The 15,807-nt window shown below is 32.5% G+C and overlaps 3 protein-coding genes and 1 long non-coding RNA gene across 9 annotated transcripts; 1 reads left to right on the top strand and 3 right to left on the bottom strand.

The window, feature by feature from the left end:
* Nucleotides 1-19: 19 nt before the first annotated feature.
* On the bottom strand, nucleotides 20-1,438 carry RpL18A (ribosomal protein L18A). Its single transcript, XM_011067318.2, has 3 exons — nucleotides 1,288-1,438; nucleotides 864-1,043; nucleotides 20-424 (listed from the first exon to the last, which is right to left on the bottom strand). Exons 1-3 carry the CDS (start codon nucleotides 1,303-1,305, stop codon nucleotides 89-91), a joined length of 534 nt encoding a protein of 177 aa, XP_011065620.1. The 5' UTR covers nucleotides 1,306-1,438; the 3' UTR covers nucleotides 20-88.
* A 397-nt stretch (nucleotides 1,439-1,835) lies between these two features.
* On the bottom strand, nucleotides 1,836-6,661 carry LOC105152830 (uncharacterized). The gene is made up of 7 exons (XM_011067317.2): nucleotides 5,913-6,661; nucleotides 5,485-5,611; nucleotides 3,736-5,406; nucleotides 3,263-3,623; nucleotides 2,889-3,178; nucleotides 2,696-2,807; nucleotides 1,836-2,369 (listed from the first exon to the last, which is right to left on the bottom strand). Exons 1-7 carry the CDS (start codon nucleotides 5,923-5,925, stop codon nucleotides 2,247-2,249), a joined length of 2,697 nt encoding a protein of 898 aa, XP_011065619.1. The 5' UTR covers nucleotides 5,926-6,661; the 3' UTR covers nucleotides 1,836-2,246.
* Nucleotides 6,662-7,900: 1,239 nt separating this feature from the next.
* LOC105152875 (Son RNA binding protein) lies at nucleotides 7,901-14,448 on the top strand. Of its 6 annotated transcripts, XM_087402910.1 has the most exons (13): nucleotides 7,901-8,595; nucleotides 8,666-9,001; nucleotides 9,498-9,819; nucleotides 9,956-10,201; nucleotides 10,280-10,431; nucleotides 10,823-10,968; nucleotides 11,072-11,180; nucleotides 11,251-11,417; nucleotides 11,527-11,637; nucleotides 11,712-11,825; nucleotides 13,242-13,470; nucleotides 13,627-13,742; nucleotides 13,833-14,448. In XM_087402910.1, the coding sequence occupies exons 1-13, from the start codon at nucleotides 8,271-8,273 to the stop codon at nucleotides 13,944-13,946; spliced, it is 2,487 nt and encodes an 828-aa protein (XP_087259036.1). In that variant the 5' UTR covers nucleotides 7,901-8,270; the 3' UTR covers nucleotides 13,947-14,448. The 6 variants fall into 6 exon arrangements, with proteins under 6 accessions (XP_087259036.1, XP_087259038.1, XP_087259037.1 ...); XM_087402912.1 differs by lacking the exons at nucleotides 13,627-13,742; nucleotides 13,833-14,448 and adding an exon at nucleotides 12,808-12,919 and having other exon boundaries at nucleotides 13,242-13,421; XM_087402911.1 differs by lacking the exons at nucleotides 13,627-13,742; nucleotides 13,833-14,448 and adding an exon at nucleotides 12,808-12,934 and having other exon boundaries at nucleotides 13,242-13,421.
* Nucleotides 13,152-15,790, bottom strand: LOC147910505 (uncharacterized). The gene is made up of 2 exons (XR_015544113.1): nucleotides 15,687-15,790; nucleotides 13,152-13,364 (listed from the first exon to the last, which is right to left on the bottom strand). It is a non-coding gene; the product is annotated as an uncharacterized LOC147910505 (long non-coding RNA).
* Between the last annotated feature and the right edge of the window lie 17 nt (nucleotides 15,791-15,807).

The raw sequence follows: 15,807 nt of genomic DNA, 5'->3' as shown, positions 1-15,807 counted from the left end.
GTACGACGATTACGTACAATTATGTTGAATATTTTCCTTTATTTTCTGCAGAGTAGTATAGCGTCGCAGTACAAAAACACCATGTCATTTAAAGGAAATAGGTGCGCGGCTTCCGGACGCTGAACAGCGGCATACGATTTCTGTGCTGAATTCGCTTGGGCAATGGGAACTTAATCTTGGAGTCGTGGAACTGCTTCACTTGGGGCCTGCGGCAGTTTGCAGCCTTCACAACCTCCACCTTGATTATCTGTATGGAATGAGCACGTGCACGATGACGGGCACCCATGTCCCTATAGCACTGGGTTACTGCCCCACTGACGGAGAGGTCCCTGTACTCCCTGTACATGTTGTGTGTACCAGATCGGGAATCATACCTCAGCCATATTCCAAAGTTCTTGATTTTCATTGGAGTTTTCTCTGGGATCTAAAAGATTCAATTTTATATTATCAACATATATAAAGTTATCCAATATATAAATAAACACAATGAGATATTTAGTTTCTTATATCCGTTTTTATTAATGTAAATTAACTCTAATGAAATTACTTTTCATCTTTCTCTAATTTTAAGAATTAGAAAAGGATAGAATAAATTAAATCGAGATTGAAATTGATTTACAGTAAAAATGAACATTAACAATTTTTTATTATAATTTGTGATCTACATTAAACTCTGTATTTGTCACGTTTTCTTTCTCTTTTCCAACATTTGTGTATTCATTTTATTTTAAGTGCAACAAATACAAAATATAGCAGTTACAAAGAACACATCTAATAAGATAAAATTATAGTTGTGATAATTTATATATATATATATATATATATATATATATATATATATATATATATATTGAGATGAGTACCTGTTTAAGAGACACGATCTCACCGGTAGACTTTTTAAACTTCTTCAACTGGCGCAAGAAGTACCAAAACCTGGACTTGGCTACTATAGCATCCGGCGCGAATATCCTCATTTTGTACAACGGCGTGGTCTTCTCCTTCTCGGTGGGGAGCTTGCGCCCTATCACCTCGAATTCTTTCAGCTGAAAGAAAAAGGAGAGATGATCATTTCATTCGAATTTGTTATAAATTAGCTGTATCGAATTATGCGAGCATGCGTTGGTGTGGGCAGTTATAGGTTAGATCACGCCGTTTATCATAGTGTACAGCTCCATTTAACATTTTCAAGCTAATTCCAAGTGATTAATTAATGCTTGGGATAAAAAAAAATAGCTTTCAATATTGATCTCGCTTATTCCTCAAGTAAAATTTGTAAAAATTACTTACTTCACCCTTCGCTTTCATAGTATCGCGTGACACGTTTAACCAGTTTAACAATAAACCGGAAAGGGACTGCCACCATCTTGGTGGCACGGAAATTCTACTGCGGCCATTTAATTTAATTTTTTGAAAGACCAATTGAAAGAGAGAACGTAAAGAAAAAGTTATAAATATTTTTATTCGTAAATTATAATTTTTATTCGTATATATGTATATGACACACACACACACACACACACACACACACAAAATAATTTCAACAAATATTATTGATATTCTAAACTGATATTTTTAGGAAATATGTTATCATCAATCTTGGAAGTTTTCCACAACATAAATCGATCCATCTTATAAATAGAAAATATTTATACAAACAGATTATAAATCTGTTTTTAATGAAACATTTTGTGCATATATATATATATATATACATGTATATATATATATATATATGTGTGTGTATGTATGTATGTATATATAAAACATCTCTTCCAATTGTTTATATTTGAAATGTTTAATTCAGTCAGTTAAATGTGAAACAAAATGTACACAAATTCAAATATGCATCTTTATTTAATTCTATCTATACAGACTATAAATAATACGTTAGCGATGTTTAATCTATAAACAATATCCTTAGATTTTTTAAGTCAAAATTGATTGGAACAATCTGATTAAAATATATATTTTAAATGTAATTATTTTTTTTATTTTCAAACAAAATTGCATAATTCTTTTACTATCAGCTTATTTTCAAATAAACTACAACTACTATTTCTTTTTTTCATCTGCAAATAAACATGTAATAGCAATTGTTGGCAAGAAAATAAGCAACTTTGTGTTTTGCAATTTATCTTTAATTTGCCCGAGATCTACGCAAGAACAAAATCAAACTTTTCCTGCGCATCATCAGGAGATTGCCACAGATTTATTTCAACCTTGTATAAAGCATAAAAACTACGATATTACAAAGACATTTTACGACCCTCTATAGATATATCTACTGCTCTTCTTGCTGATTTCATACGTTTACTGTCCATGTAGTTCTTCATGTGTCTCTCAAATCGGCTCATTTGTTTCTTGGTGCTCTGCACAGATTAACGAAACCATTACAATTGTGTAAAGAATTGTAATGGCATATAATTTATATAGCCAAAAATCTTCAATATTATGAAGTAAGGTATTGAGGAGAAGAACACACCATAAACATTGAACATTAATAAGTTGGATTAGAAATTTAGAAGTGAACAATTTTATCCAAAATTTAATTTATGCAAAATTTCATTTATAAGTAAAATTAAAAATGAATAATCATAAATAATTGAACATAATTATATAGCAATTATGTCTTTATGAAAAGAAGTTTTAATTTTTATTCCAACTCTACACATAATAAGTAATAACAAATACCTACCCTACTAATATCAATATCTGATTTCCAGTCAGGTCGTATGACATAATCTTTGTTAGATGGCCTAGGAACTCTAGCCCTTCCCACCCATCCAGGATCTCCCGGTCTCAATGGTCTATAAGATACAGAAAGAGTTCAATACAATGAAAATGTAACAATTAATATCAATTATTAACGATTATATTATCGACTGTACTTAGAATCTCCTTTCAAGGCCTTATTAATATCCTGCGATTTTTGAGAGGATCCTCCGTCCTCAATTTTTCTTCTCTTTTGAGGTGTCTGCTCCAAGTCCCTCTGCATCCTCTCTTCTTTCGAAAGCGCCTTGAAGTCCGCCGATAAATTAAAAATAGGTCGGGCCCATTCATTGATCAACTTTCCAGCGCGTTCCTTGTTCTCTTTTGTTTCTTTTGGGTGTTTATAAAGATACATCACAGCCTTTCCAATACCAGATTGCTTCAGCGAAGATTGGTCAATTTTTGGAAACTATAAATGATGTAATAAATAAATAAAGATATAAATATGTTTCTTTTTATCGAATGGACTTATCTCATGATCTTATGATTTTACCTCCCATAACAATTTTAGAAGATTGTCTCTGATTTTAAGAGATGGCAACGAACGATCAGGCATCGGTGCTAACCAGTCAGTAAGGACAGACAGAACGTTATGTTCTAAGAAAGCCAATTGTAGATCATGCTTTTTCAGTTGCGACAATACTTTCGACAACATGGCAATCTTATTTGTAGCAGGTTTATTTTGATGATTCAATTTTCTGTCTTCTTCAGCTGCGACTTTCATGTCCGATAATAACTGTGCTATAATATCATCGTTATCATTAATGATACCAATGTCCTTTCGTTTACGTCTACGAGATTGTTCCTCTTTTTTTCGTGCTAACATACGGTCAAAATCGGACAGCATATCATCCCTGAAAATATTAGATAGTTTTTATTTTACTAAATTTTATCGCATTTTTTAATTTTAATCCTCCGATATACTTTTATATTAATTTCAGATTTTGCAGTTAAATATATTCTTACATTCCACTACCAGTAATAATTCCATCGTCAGAATCTTCGTTATCCTGTTGATCATGGACAATTGATACATCTAATTGCTTATTTTCCTCATCTTCGCCTTCCTTCTCTTGATGCATCTCGTCATCTTTTTTTCTTTCGTTCCCATCTTCATGCTCGGAATCCGACAAATCATTTTTCATTAATTTCTTTGCTTTAACTTCATCAGTCTCTTCTTCAGAATCTGATAATGCTCTATTTCGTTTTCTAATTATTTTATCCGAATCTCTGCTAGGACTTCTGGATTTTCTAGATCCGGAGATGGATCTAGATCTTGATCTAGATCGAGATTTAGAACGTGATGAATGTCTAGATTTGGCGCTGGAGCCAGACCTTGATCTCGATCTAGAATGTGACCTCGATCTTGATCGTAATTTTGATCTCGACCTGGATCTTGATTTCGATCTTGATCTTGATCTTGAACGTGAGCCTGAACGCGATCTCGAGCCAGATTTTGACCTTGAACGAGATCGCGACCTCGATATCGATTTCCTGGATCCAGAACGAGATCTCGATCGCGAAGCTCTCGAAACAGAACGAGATCTTGATTTAGATTTATTGGATCGCGAACTGGATCTGGACCTTGAGCGAGAATTCTTCCTTGAATGTACAGGAGATACGGAACCTTTACGTGAACCCGATACAGATCTTGATTTTCCTCTAGATCCAGATTTTTGCGATCTTGATCGCGATCGTGAACGCGAGCCTTTTCTTGAACTCGACAAGGATCTAGACTTCGATTTGGATTTTGAACGTGACAAAGCCCGTTCTCGCGAAGGTGATTTTGATTGTTTCCTAGATCCGGATCTTGATACAGATCTTGATTTAGATTTTCTATTTGCCGAATTGGAACGAGATCTAAATCGAGGGCTTTTCCCTAAATCTGGAGAACCTTTTCTAGAACTATTCACAGAACGTGATTTTGACCTTGACCTTGATCTTGATTGTCTCTCTGCCACTGGAGATCGATTTGGCGATGAAGGCGAACGAGAACCTTTCTTGGATCCAGATAGAGATCTTGATCTTGATCTTGAACCAGTTTTGACTTGTTTGGGATTTGCTGATCCTGACCTTGACCTTGACCTTGATCTTGACCTTGATCTTGATCTTGATTGGAAAGACTTGGGAGTTCCCGATCGGGACCGTGAATGTATCGATGTTTTTGGAGAGCCAGAACGGGATCGAGAAAGAGATCTTGAACGAGATCGTGATTTAGAAACTGCCCGCGGCGAAGGAGATTTAGAAGACTGAAAGTTTGTCTTCGAAGATATACATTTAGATGGAGTATTATTTGACTTTGGAGAATTTGATCTTGATCTGGAACGCGAATTATTTCTTGATGCTGGATGTGAACTTTTAGAAGAATGAGAGGAGCTTCGAGATCTCGAACCAGATTTAATAGAGCGCGGTGAATGTGCTGGTGATTGTGAGCCATCTCTTGCACTTGTCTCTGTATGTTCTGGAGAACGAGATTTAGAATGTGATCTAGATATACTTCTTTTGTTATTCATTGGTGAGATGGAGCCATTCGGTGAAGGTGATCTGGATGATGATCTAGAATAAGACTTTCTAGAACTTGCATTAGAACGGACAGAAGCTGGTGATCCGTTTCGCATTGGAGACGATTGATTTGACCTAAAAACAAAGGAATTTTTATTCCAATTTTAATAAATATAAAGATAATTAAGCAAGCAGAATATAAATATTAAATACCTAGCAGGTGAAGATTTTGGACTAGCAGAATGTGATCTGTTTCTTGCTGCATTGCTACCTGATTTCTGCGAATCCGGAGTACTGCTTCTGGATTTATCATGTTCTTCATCTGAATCACTTCTTTCGTCTTAAAAAGAAAAAGAAAACAATTCACGTATGATATGTGGTTCTTTTTATAAAATCTCTAAAAAAAGATAATATATAATTAGATAAAATTAGATAAAATAATGAAAAAATAAAGATATTACACGTATATATATTTTTATATTATTTTAAATATTCTTGGTCTTTGAATTAATATGTTATAAAAATGTACCTGTGTACATCATGTTTTCGTATAAATTTTTTTTCACATATATTCAGGCAATAAAATCTCTTGAACAAAATTTGAGTTTCAATGAAGCAATAATGTAAATAACTATTCTTACCTTCAAAACCCATGGCATCTATGTTTAATGTGGTAAAAAACGTGGCCTCGTCACAATAAATTAATAAAAATATTACGCCAACTAGTCACTGAACATAACCGTCGTTTTGTTCTTTTATATCTTTAACAATAATTCAAAATCGTATTTTTTTCACAGATGTGCCGCTTCTTTTCATATAAGTATCGAAGAGAAGTTCTTATCCTGATTTCAGTTCCTATGTTGATTTAGCACATCAGTCTCTTTCTTTTCGAACAAATAACATAATCAACTAGAGAGATCAACTAAGATCTCTCAATAGAAAACGATAGAAACTTAAGTTTTCAATTATACATTTTTATTTTCTCAATTTTCTCGTGTGTTGTGAGATATTTTAATATGAAGTATCACTCTTCTATAATTGAAGCTCTATTTTGTTAATTAATATCAGTCATAAGTATCAGAACTGAATTCTCTTCTTCTTTTTAATAATTGGTTTTTCGATCTCCTCTATAATCTATAAAGAAAATAGAACCATGCGATAAATACTAAATCCACTTATATCAAATTCTCTCGTTTATCAAAAACTTTAATAAATTGGTTACGAGTCGTGAACCGCTGTTTTAATCAACATTAGTCAAGTAGTCACAAGACGCATCCCATCTCCATGATGCAAGTAGATATGAGGCCTGTTCTTTTTAATTGAACTTTTGCACCAGTTTAACTTTTCTCTTTTTTTCTTCCAAAGAAAAGAAGAGGAAAAAAGATGAACTGGTGCAAAAGTGCAGTCAAAACGAACAGACCTGGTGTGTTCTTGCACATGTTTATCTGCTGCAGCCAATCAGGCTGACATCCTATGAAGAGCGGAACGGAATAGCGCGACCAATCACAATCGTAGAAAAGAAAGCAACGTAAGGGGGCCATTCCACACATCTTACATAGCCGCATAAAGAATATCATGCATGAAGAAAATCATCTAATCGTATTTTACGTTTGTCTTTATAACAGAAATATGATTGGATAATTTTCTTTATGCATATAATTATGCGGCTACACGTTGTGTGGAATGGCCCTAATGTGATGCGGTAGCCAATAAGCTTACAGCTTCTAATGTGTTCATTGGTTGCCGCGTCTTATTTTGCCGCGCGGCAAGCATTTCCGCGTCCAGTGTACAGAAACCATAATAGCTGCATTCGATATAATGCAAATCTGAGGAGTTGGAGTGCTCTTATATTATAGCATATGTCACGTGTACTATAGAAAAAAAGCACTTGGACGCTTCAGATTTGCATTGCCGAACGCAGCTATGATTGAAGAGTTGTGATTGGTCGCGCTGTTCGGTTCAGTTATAAATTTCCGCTCCATAAAATACCGACTAAGCCTTGTCCACAATGATAGAAATCCTGAGTATCACTCATGAAACTTTATCTCTAGAATCGAAAGTGAAAAGTGAAAATTTTAACCATTAAAATTAATGGAGACATTTTTCACTTTTCACTTTTCATCCTAGAAAAAAAGTTTCATGATTGATACTCAGAAACAGGATATTACGGGAGCACAGAGTCTTAAGGCCATTCTACATTGGTCGTATCGTAGACGTCACAAGTCACAAGCTTGTTGCTTCAGCTAATCCTTCACTTTTAAAGTCGCATGATGCTTACGACACTTTCGACGCTACGATACGATCAATGTAGAATGGCCGTTAGGGACTCCGCACAATAAAAGAAACAGGGAACAGAAAACAGAGAATAAGAATTTCAACCTATCAGAAATCATGTATTGTGGAATACACAGTTTTTTGATAGGTTGAAATTCTTATTCTCTGTTCTCTGTTCCTTTTATTATACGGAGCCCTTTACATAACGCATAACATAAGAAAATGAATCAATCGAAGTCTTTTATTTTCTTCCTTTCTATGAAATAAACGACTCTGATTGGCTGATTTTCTTATGCTTTATGTTTTATGCGTTATGCAAGGGTCTGTGTTCCCTGCTTATTATACTGTTACTGCCTACTCATTGTAGACTATGCATTACATTCACGTGAATTTGTTCACTTTTTATGTATTCATTCCTAAAGGAAACTTTACATAATCGATACCCTGTGGTTTTAATACCACTATGATCGAAATCTCGAAATTGACCTCGATCGATTATTTCTGCGAACATGTTGGTGAGGTTATTTCGAGTTTCTCGAAGTGCTCGCAGAATTTTCTCTCTGCAAAACACGACTCCAAACTCCAATTAGTCCAATCACCAGTGCTAGTACTACTAGTGCGCTAGTCAACTAATGCAACTTTAGTAGACTGCGCGGGAATGCATAGCGCAGTCATAAGTGATTATAAGAGTAAATAAGTAAGCAGATATAAGCCAAGTAACTGTGATGACAGATTTATTTGACATAGCAAACCTAATCACGACCGTCGGTGTTGACGGCGTGAAGATTAAACAGGAACCCGGACTTCCGGAGAAGTCGTCTAATGAGATTCTTACAGAGCTCTTTAGTACCTTTGACACACCGGACGACGGCGTCGCGTCGCCGTTAAATAGCGCCCAGCAGGTGTCGAATGGCGATGTTGACAAGATCGATAAGGTATCAGATGAACTTCAAACGAAGAGGAAGAAGATCAAAAAGAAACATAAACACAAAGAGAAAAAACACAAGAAGAAATCGAAACATGATTCCTCGGATAATAGTGATGCAGATGGTAACAATGTGCATTATGTATTAGTTAGCACTGTATTACAATATAATCATTCTTTGTTTATATTGATCAGGTATCAAAAAAAAGAAAAAACACAAGAAGAAATCCAAGCGAAGACATGAATCTGTTTCTAGCAGGTCATCCGACTTGGGTCATAGTAAGCCCAAAATAGCAAAGATGGATGATGATAATGATTGTGGAGACACCAAATATGATGATGCAAAATCATACCTTGAAGTGTCAGAAAAAATTAATATGAATGACGAGGAAAAGCCAGATGATCTTCATGATCTAAAGAAGGATTCAGATACTACAGACAAACTCTTGGATAATCCTGGTAGTCCTCAATTACCACCTATATCAAAAAAGGATGATGAATTTGATGAGCCAGTGATACCTAAACTTCTTGGTACTTCTTGCTGTTGATAACATTTATAAATTATGTTAAATGTATACTGTTTTTTAAATGTATAATGTTAAAAAATTCGTAATATGAATATAATTAAGATTCGGCTTTCTATTTTTTAGTTAACTTATGGTTAGGCTTAACCTGTGTTTTATTCAATGGGTTTTATCTATGATGTCATTGATGAAACTTATTGGATGAAACATCAGGTTAGAAGCTTAATCAAAGTTAACCAGATAATTTAATAATTTGTTTAATCAGATAATGGATACTCTTCATTTATAAAATTACTGACATTTTTGTACATGGTGCATTTGTCTACACATAACATATCTGTACTTGGCTCTAGGGTTACTAGTAAGCTCTAGATTTCTGTGTACATTTGTGTTAAGATGTGTTGAACATTTGGAAAACATCTAATGAAAAATTGGATTTAAAAATAATGTATATAAAAAGAAAGAAAGCACATATAACATAAATAATATCTTTCTATGAACAGAAAAATCAAAGCAGCCTTCTCAAGGAAAAATATTGATAAAAGATCTCAAAAATAGTACTGTTTATAATGAAACAGTAAAAGCGATAGAAAATAAGCAAAAGGCAAAAGCTGCGGGAATGGAAGATGGTGAACTGTCTGACAGCAGCAGTGAGGATAATAATAATAGGACACCTACTTTGAGTCCTACTCCACCTCGAAATCGATCATCGTCGTTCAGCCCAAGTAGAGATAAAATAAGCAATAAAATATTCAGTCCAACAAGGAGCTCCATGACTTCTAAGACTGATCTTAGATTAGTTTTGAAAGAGAAAGAAAGAAAAAGGTTTAAAATTATCTTAGATTATTTCAGTAAATCATTATTTAAGTCTAAAGAATTGGTCTGGAAAGTGAAGGAAAGAAGAAGGAAATATTTCTATAGGTAATGATTACAGAATAATAATGAAGAATTTCAATTGCAGAAGCACAAAAGATAAAGACAGTCGTTCACAAGACAGAAGGTCAAGATCGCGAACGCGATATAGCTCACGTAGCAGTAAGAGTGACAGGAGAGAAAAACAGAGGGGCAGGAGCAGAGAAAGGCGCGAAAGGAATAGGAGCAGTGAAAGAAGAGACTCTGGCAGAAGCAGAGAAAGATACAGACATAGAAACCACAGTGAAAATAAAGACAAATATACACGAGGTCGAAGTATGAGCAGAGAAAGAAAGTTAATATTGCATTAAATTATTTGACAGTACAATAATATTTATATATCAATTTTATTTACTTAATATTTTTTTATTAGGGAAAGAATAGAGATTAACAAGAAGAAACTTTTAGAAATAGCAAGAAAAAATGTTATAAGTATGATAAAACAAGGAACTCTATCAGTAGCTCAACAAGATAAAGCTATTGCTGCTATACAAACTGGTGGGAAAACAGTGGATGAACTTACAGGTAATTTTTTTGTTCACTTTAATTTTATTAATAATTTTATATATATACACACACACACACACATATATATATATATATAATTATTAATAAAATTTTATATATTAGGTGTTGGAATTAATTCGTAGCGTTTTACAAGTGATGGGAAGTACTTTCATTAATGTATTTTTTAATGCTCATGTGAAATAAATAACATTCTTTCATTTAAAAACGCTACGAATTAATTCCAACACCTAATATATATATATAAAATTTATTTCTTGAAATGAATATACATATATACAGATTATATATATATATATATGTATACAAAAAAAATATATATATACACATTATCTATTCCATCATTGTGTTATTATTCATTATGTAATTACATATAAAATTGTGTTTTCAGATTTTTGTAAATCATTATCCAAGTCTGAAGCATTAGGCGAATTATCTAGTATCTCTTCTGAAGGAGAAGAAAGTGAATCTGAGAAAGGATTTCATCATCCTTTTCTTTTAAAAGAAAGACCCAGTTCTATTATAATGAATATTAAGGTTGGTATATGTATCTACTTTATTATTGTTTACAAATCTTAAATGTTACATTTTTATGATATAAACATCAAATTTTAAAGCAAATTTTATTTCTCCTTTTCAGGATGCAAAACAGTTACCAACAAAAACGTTTCAAGAAAAAACAGCTGAAACATCAAATCAATTGAGATTGCAGTTTCCTGTTTCCAGTGGACAACATCATAGAAGAAGCGGTAGAAATTTTTACGATATAATTTATAGTTTTATTCTAATGCACCAATATGATACAATATTTGTATTTAGAAAACGAATGGGTACCTGTTACACCAAAGAAACCAGAACCAAAAAAAATATTTGTACCAGCTTCTACAAATGCATCATCAATTATAATGTCACCACCTCCTGTGCAACCTGTGCAACCTGTACAACCGGTGCAATCGGTGCAAACCGTTTTCCCAACTACAACGGAGGTAAAATAAAAAAGAAAACATCTATGCACATGTTATAAAATTATATGATTAATTAATTATATCGTCAATTAGTAAAAAGATTGTTCTATTATAATTGTGATGATTGCAGACCATGGATATTGGCTCTATAGTATCTGAGAGATTAGCAGCTATAAGAAAATTAAGGGAAAATCCAAATGATATAAATGCTTTGAATGCAATGCAACGGGCACAAAACGAGGTAAAAAAGTGACATAGATTGTCACAAAATATAGCATGATATACATATTGATGAATTTATTCACGATATTACAGATGAGAACTTGGGCTGAAAGTAAGCAGATACCAGGTCAATTTACTGGTAGTACAGGAGTTAAAGTACTTACACCTGCAGAATTGTCTTCAGGTTATCAAGCCTGGGCACGTAAGGTAAAAAGTTATTGTATATTTTATTCCACTCCGATTTCATAAAATTTATCCTTGAATCAATCCTTAAATCAATGCTTCCGATGCACAATACATTTCCAAATCAAAATAAAATGTAAATTATTGTGTGTGTGTGTGTGTGTGTGTGTGTGTGTGTGTGTGTGTGTGTGTGTGTGTGTGTGTGCGCGTGCGTGCGTGCGTGTGTTTATGCATATACACACTGCAAAAAATTTTTATTTTTATAATTACATATTTAAATTTCAAAGCAACATAAGTATAATTCTCATTAAGAGAACAGCATTTTGTATATGATGTACATGATATGTAAATGCATCTTAACACACATCTATTATAATTCCTTTCTTTTTCTCTCTCTTACTTAACAATGAAACAGGTTTAATATGTCTTACAATAAAATAATATTCAATATTAATATTGAATTATTTAAGATTTTTGGACCTGACATTGTATAAGTAAATACGCTATTGACATACTGAATTGCCTGTAACAAGTTTTCGGGCACGGTCTCTACTAGAATCAATAAAAAGTTAACATTGATATTTAGTAGAGACTGTGTTGTAGGCACAGACTATTTCTTATTTAGGAGTGGATTCTGTGCCTGCATGGACACAGGAGCATTATTATCTCTATGAAAATTAAATTTTGAAATTTCCAAAGTTGTGATTTTAAATCCTATTAATGAGTTTATTTTATTTTAGAACAAATTTTATTATAAGAATATTTTATATATATATATATATATATATATATATATATAAATCTAAAATTTAATTTAATTATTATAATATGTATTAGTCTAGAATGTAATATGTATATGTATGTATATTCTGATCTAAAATTTAATTTTCTACAAATAAAATTTTCTATATATTCAACTGAGATAATGAGCTCTTGTGAGATTATTGCTAATTATCGTCAGCTTCCTAGGATTTCATCAGAAGCCGATTGTTTTTTATTCATAAAGCTGGGATATTTAGCATTAGTCTGCATCCACCTGAGGGTTTGTTACAGGCATATAGCTACATCAGAGAAAAAAACAACTTCAGCAGCCTGGTGCAGAGATTATTATTTGTTCGGTATGTATCTGTTTGGTAAGTATACGCAAGTTGTATAACAAATTCCCGTAATTATATTTTCAAAATTTTCAACATTATGAGACACACACATAGAGAGAGAGATTTTTTCAGATTATAACCGAATAAATAATAGAATATATCTGTCTTATTGATGAGTTTATTTGTTTGAATTGTATCATCTAATACATGGTTCTTTTAGCAATTATATGTTGACTCTAAAAAATAAAACATATATAACTCAAAGATTATATTTTAATATTGTATCCGCGCAATACAACTCTACATAGGTACATTATTTCTTCTAATTCAACAAATTGTTTAGGACCAATTAGTATCGGCACAGCCTCTATCGGGTGGGATGGGTATGGCATTACTGCAGAAGATGGGTTGGCGTCCTGGTGAAGGCCTTGGCAAGAATAAAGAAGGTGCCTTGGAACCGTTGCAACTAGAGGTAAAATTAGACAAGAAAGGACTCATTTCTGAACAGGATATCGTGCAAAAAGTTGGCAAAACTGCAAAGCCTATGGTGCCAATGATCAAAACGTTGGAAGGTATAATTTAATTTAAATTATTTTGCGAATAGATATACGCGCGCGCGCGCGTGTGTGTGTGTGCGTGTGTGTGTGTGTGCACGCGCGCGCATATATTTCTAATTAAAATATAATAAGTCAAACTAAATTTGATTATTCACATTTATTTTGTCCTAGGCAAACATCCAGTGTCGCTTTTAGGAGAATATTGCACAAAGAAAAAACTTGGAGCACCAGTTTACGAGTTATGCTTTGAATCTGGACCAGATCACAGGAAGAATTTTCTCTTCAAAGTGAGCAATGTTGCTCTAATAAATAATTTAATATTTATATTATACTTAGAAATATATATATTTATATACAAATATATTTTTCTACTATAGGTAAAAGTAAATGGCATTGAATATAAGCCGAGTGTTGCGAGTTCGAACAAAAAACAGGCAAAAGCAGAAGCAGCGCAAATATGTCTACAGAACTTAGGTTTACTGCCTTCTTAATCGCGTGCATCGATATAATCGCACAAGGAGCTTATTGCTGTCTCACATAATTCTTCAATTTATCACAGAAAAATAAAATGTGGTGCCATATAAGTGACTAATTCGTGAAGATGTGTTAATGATGTCGCGAAAAGTTAAGTGACTGATATATTGCCAAATTCTTATAATCATCCATTAAAGTTAACTTAAACTGGTGCAATGAAATATATAGCAAGATGTACACACAAATGCAAATAGTTATATAATGTATGCAAATAGTTACATAATTTTCTCAAATTTATTTCGCTATTTCCAGTAGCGAAAAGATGTGAATTATGTTATTAGAGTATTCATTGGTTGCCTGAAGAATTAAATGTTGAGATATATTTTTCGGTCTTCTTAGAGTCCTAAATAAGTTTCTTTATATCTAATATACATATTTTTACATGTTTTATTTATTGTAAATACTAGAAAATAATAGAAAAAAGTTCGGATGCAAAAGAACTAGCAGTATCAAATAAAAGTGTAAGTTACATTAATTTTTTTGTGTCCATTCCCAATTTTTTCTTTTTTTTCAGACATTTTTTGAGGTTTCTTATTATCTTTCCTAGACATGCATTTCTAAAAAATGTAAAGAAATTTGTTTTAAAGAAATGTAATAATATAAAAATACATGAAATAAATATATACCTGCATAATAATAAATTCATATTCGAAACGTGCGTCCCATTTAAATATTCGTGCATTATGACTAATCGTTATTCGAAAAACGGCAATGTAAATTTAAAATTAAATGTACAGTTTATAAATAAAACTTAATAATTTATAAATATTTTATAAATAACGTAGTTATTACATAGGAGAAAAAAACATAAGGATACATATTCTTAATAATATTGGCAAAATAAAATAGGTCAGTAATTAACTATTTGTTTTGATAAATATGTGTGATTAATTAATAGTTTGAGAAAGTAGGAAAGAATTGCAGAATGTTGTGTCTAATCGCGATTTTTGTAAGAAAAATAATACTACATTATTCATAAATTGTTTATAAATTATTAAGTTTAAATTGAGTCTAGTTTAAATTTAATTCAATTTTCAATGTTTTGAAAACTAAATTTAATTCAATTTTTTATTTTAATTACCATTTTTCAAATAATTATTAGTCATAATGCACGAATATTTAGAAAGGAACGCGCGTCTTGAGCATGCCTCGATACTTATGCAAATTCAGATGGTTGTAACATTTATGATGCTGTGATATGTGGACATATATACATGCATACTGATGCATACCAAACCTCATAAGGTTATGTCCACCTTTTTGTGATTGTCTTCCATACTATCATATGGGTTACACAAGGATGAACAATCTTTGACTGTTTCCTTGTTTAACCCACGAATGGACAAGACTATACATTTTAACATGGACATTACTCTATGAGGTTTGGTACATATACATGAAAAAGTACGTGATGACCAGGGATGATTGCACTCTCAAGTTTTTTCTCTGCAGCTGCAGAGTGTAGCATATAATCAGAGTTTACAGTGTCCTTCTATTATCCTCAAAGTGCAAGTTTTTTTCAGCGCGCCGCTATGTTGACAATCTCTGATACTACCTCACTAATAATCTTTGTTTGAAATATCTCGTTATTATTATTAGACTTGGACATTCGGCAAAGTATGTATTTTGAAAAAAAAACCGGTATTTTAAAGTTAATGAAAGATTGTAATAATTTATTATGTAGTGTATATACATACGAAAGCATTATACAGTTGTGTATAGTTCATTCATGCCTTGAAATCCTTTTATTTATTACGCTTTGACGACATGTTTTCTACTTCAAACACGCACGCTATATTATATTTTTTAATTGTAAAA

This window comes from Acromyrmex echinatior, chromosome 2 (genome assembly GCF_024713525.1).
Source record: "Acromyrmex echinatior isolate Ae372 chromosome 2, ASM2471352v2, whole genome shotgun sequence".
In the NCBI taxonomy this organism is placed as follows: domain Eukaryota; kingdom Metazoa; phylum Arthropoda; class Insecta; order Hymenoptera; family Formicidae; genus Acromyrmex; species Acromyrmex echinatior.
The sequence above is the reverse complement of the archived record's forward strand: the minus strand, read 5'-3'. Positions and strand labels throughout refer to the sequence as shown.

Bases quoted from the DNA above. Each gene is read 5' to 3' on its own strand.
- RpL18A (XM_011067318.2), bottom strand. The intron at 425-863 runs GTACTCATCTCA...TGAATCTTTTAG, and splicing joins AGATCGTGTCTCTTAAACAG to ATCCCAGAGAAAACTCCAAT.
- LOC105152830 (XM_011067317.2), bottom strand. The intron at 5,407-5,484 runs GTATTTAATATT...CTTTGTTTTTAG, and splicing joins CCAAAATCTTCACCTGCTAG to GTCAAATCAATCGTCTCCAA. The intron at 3,179-3,262 runs GTAAAATCATAA...CATCATTTATAG, and splicing joins TTCTAAAATTGTTATGGGAG to TTTCCAAAAATTGACCAATC.
- LOC105152875 (XM_087402910.1), top strand. From the start codon at position 8,271: ATGACAGATTTATTTGACATAGCAAACCTAATCACGACCGTCGGTGTT. The intron at 10,202-10,279 runs GTTAATATTGCA...TTTTTTTATTAG, and splicing joins AGTATGAGCAGAGAAAGAAA to GGAAAGAATAGAGATTAACA. The intron at 11,418-11,526 runs GTAAAATAAAAA...TGATGATTGCAG, and splicing joins TTTTCCCAACTACAACGGAG to ACCATGGATATTGGCTCTAT.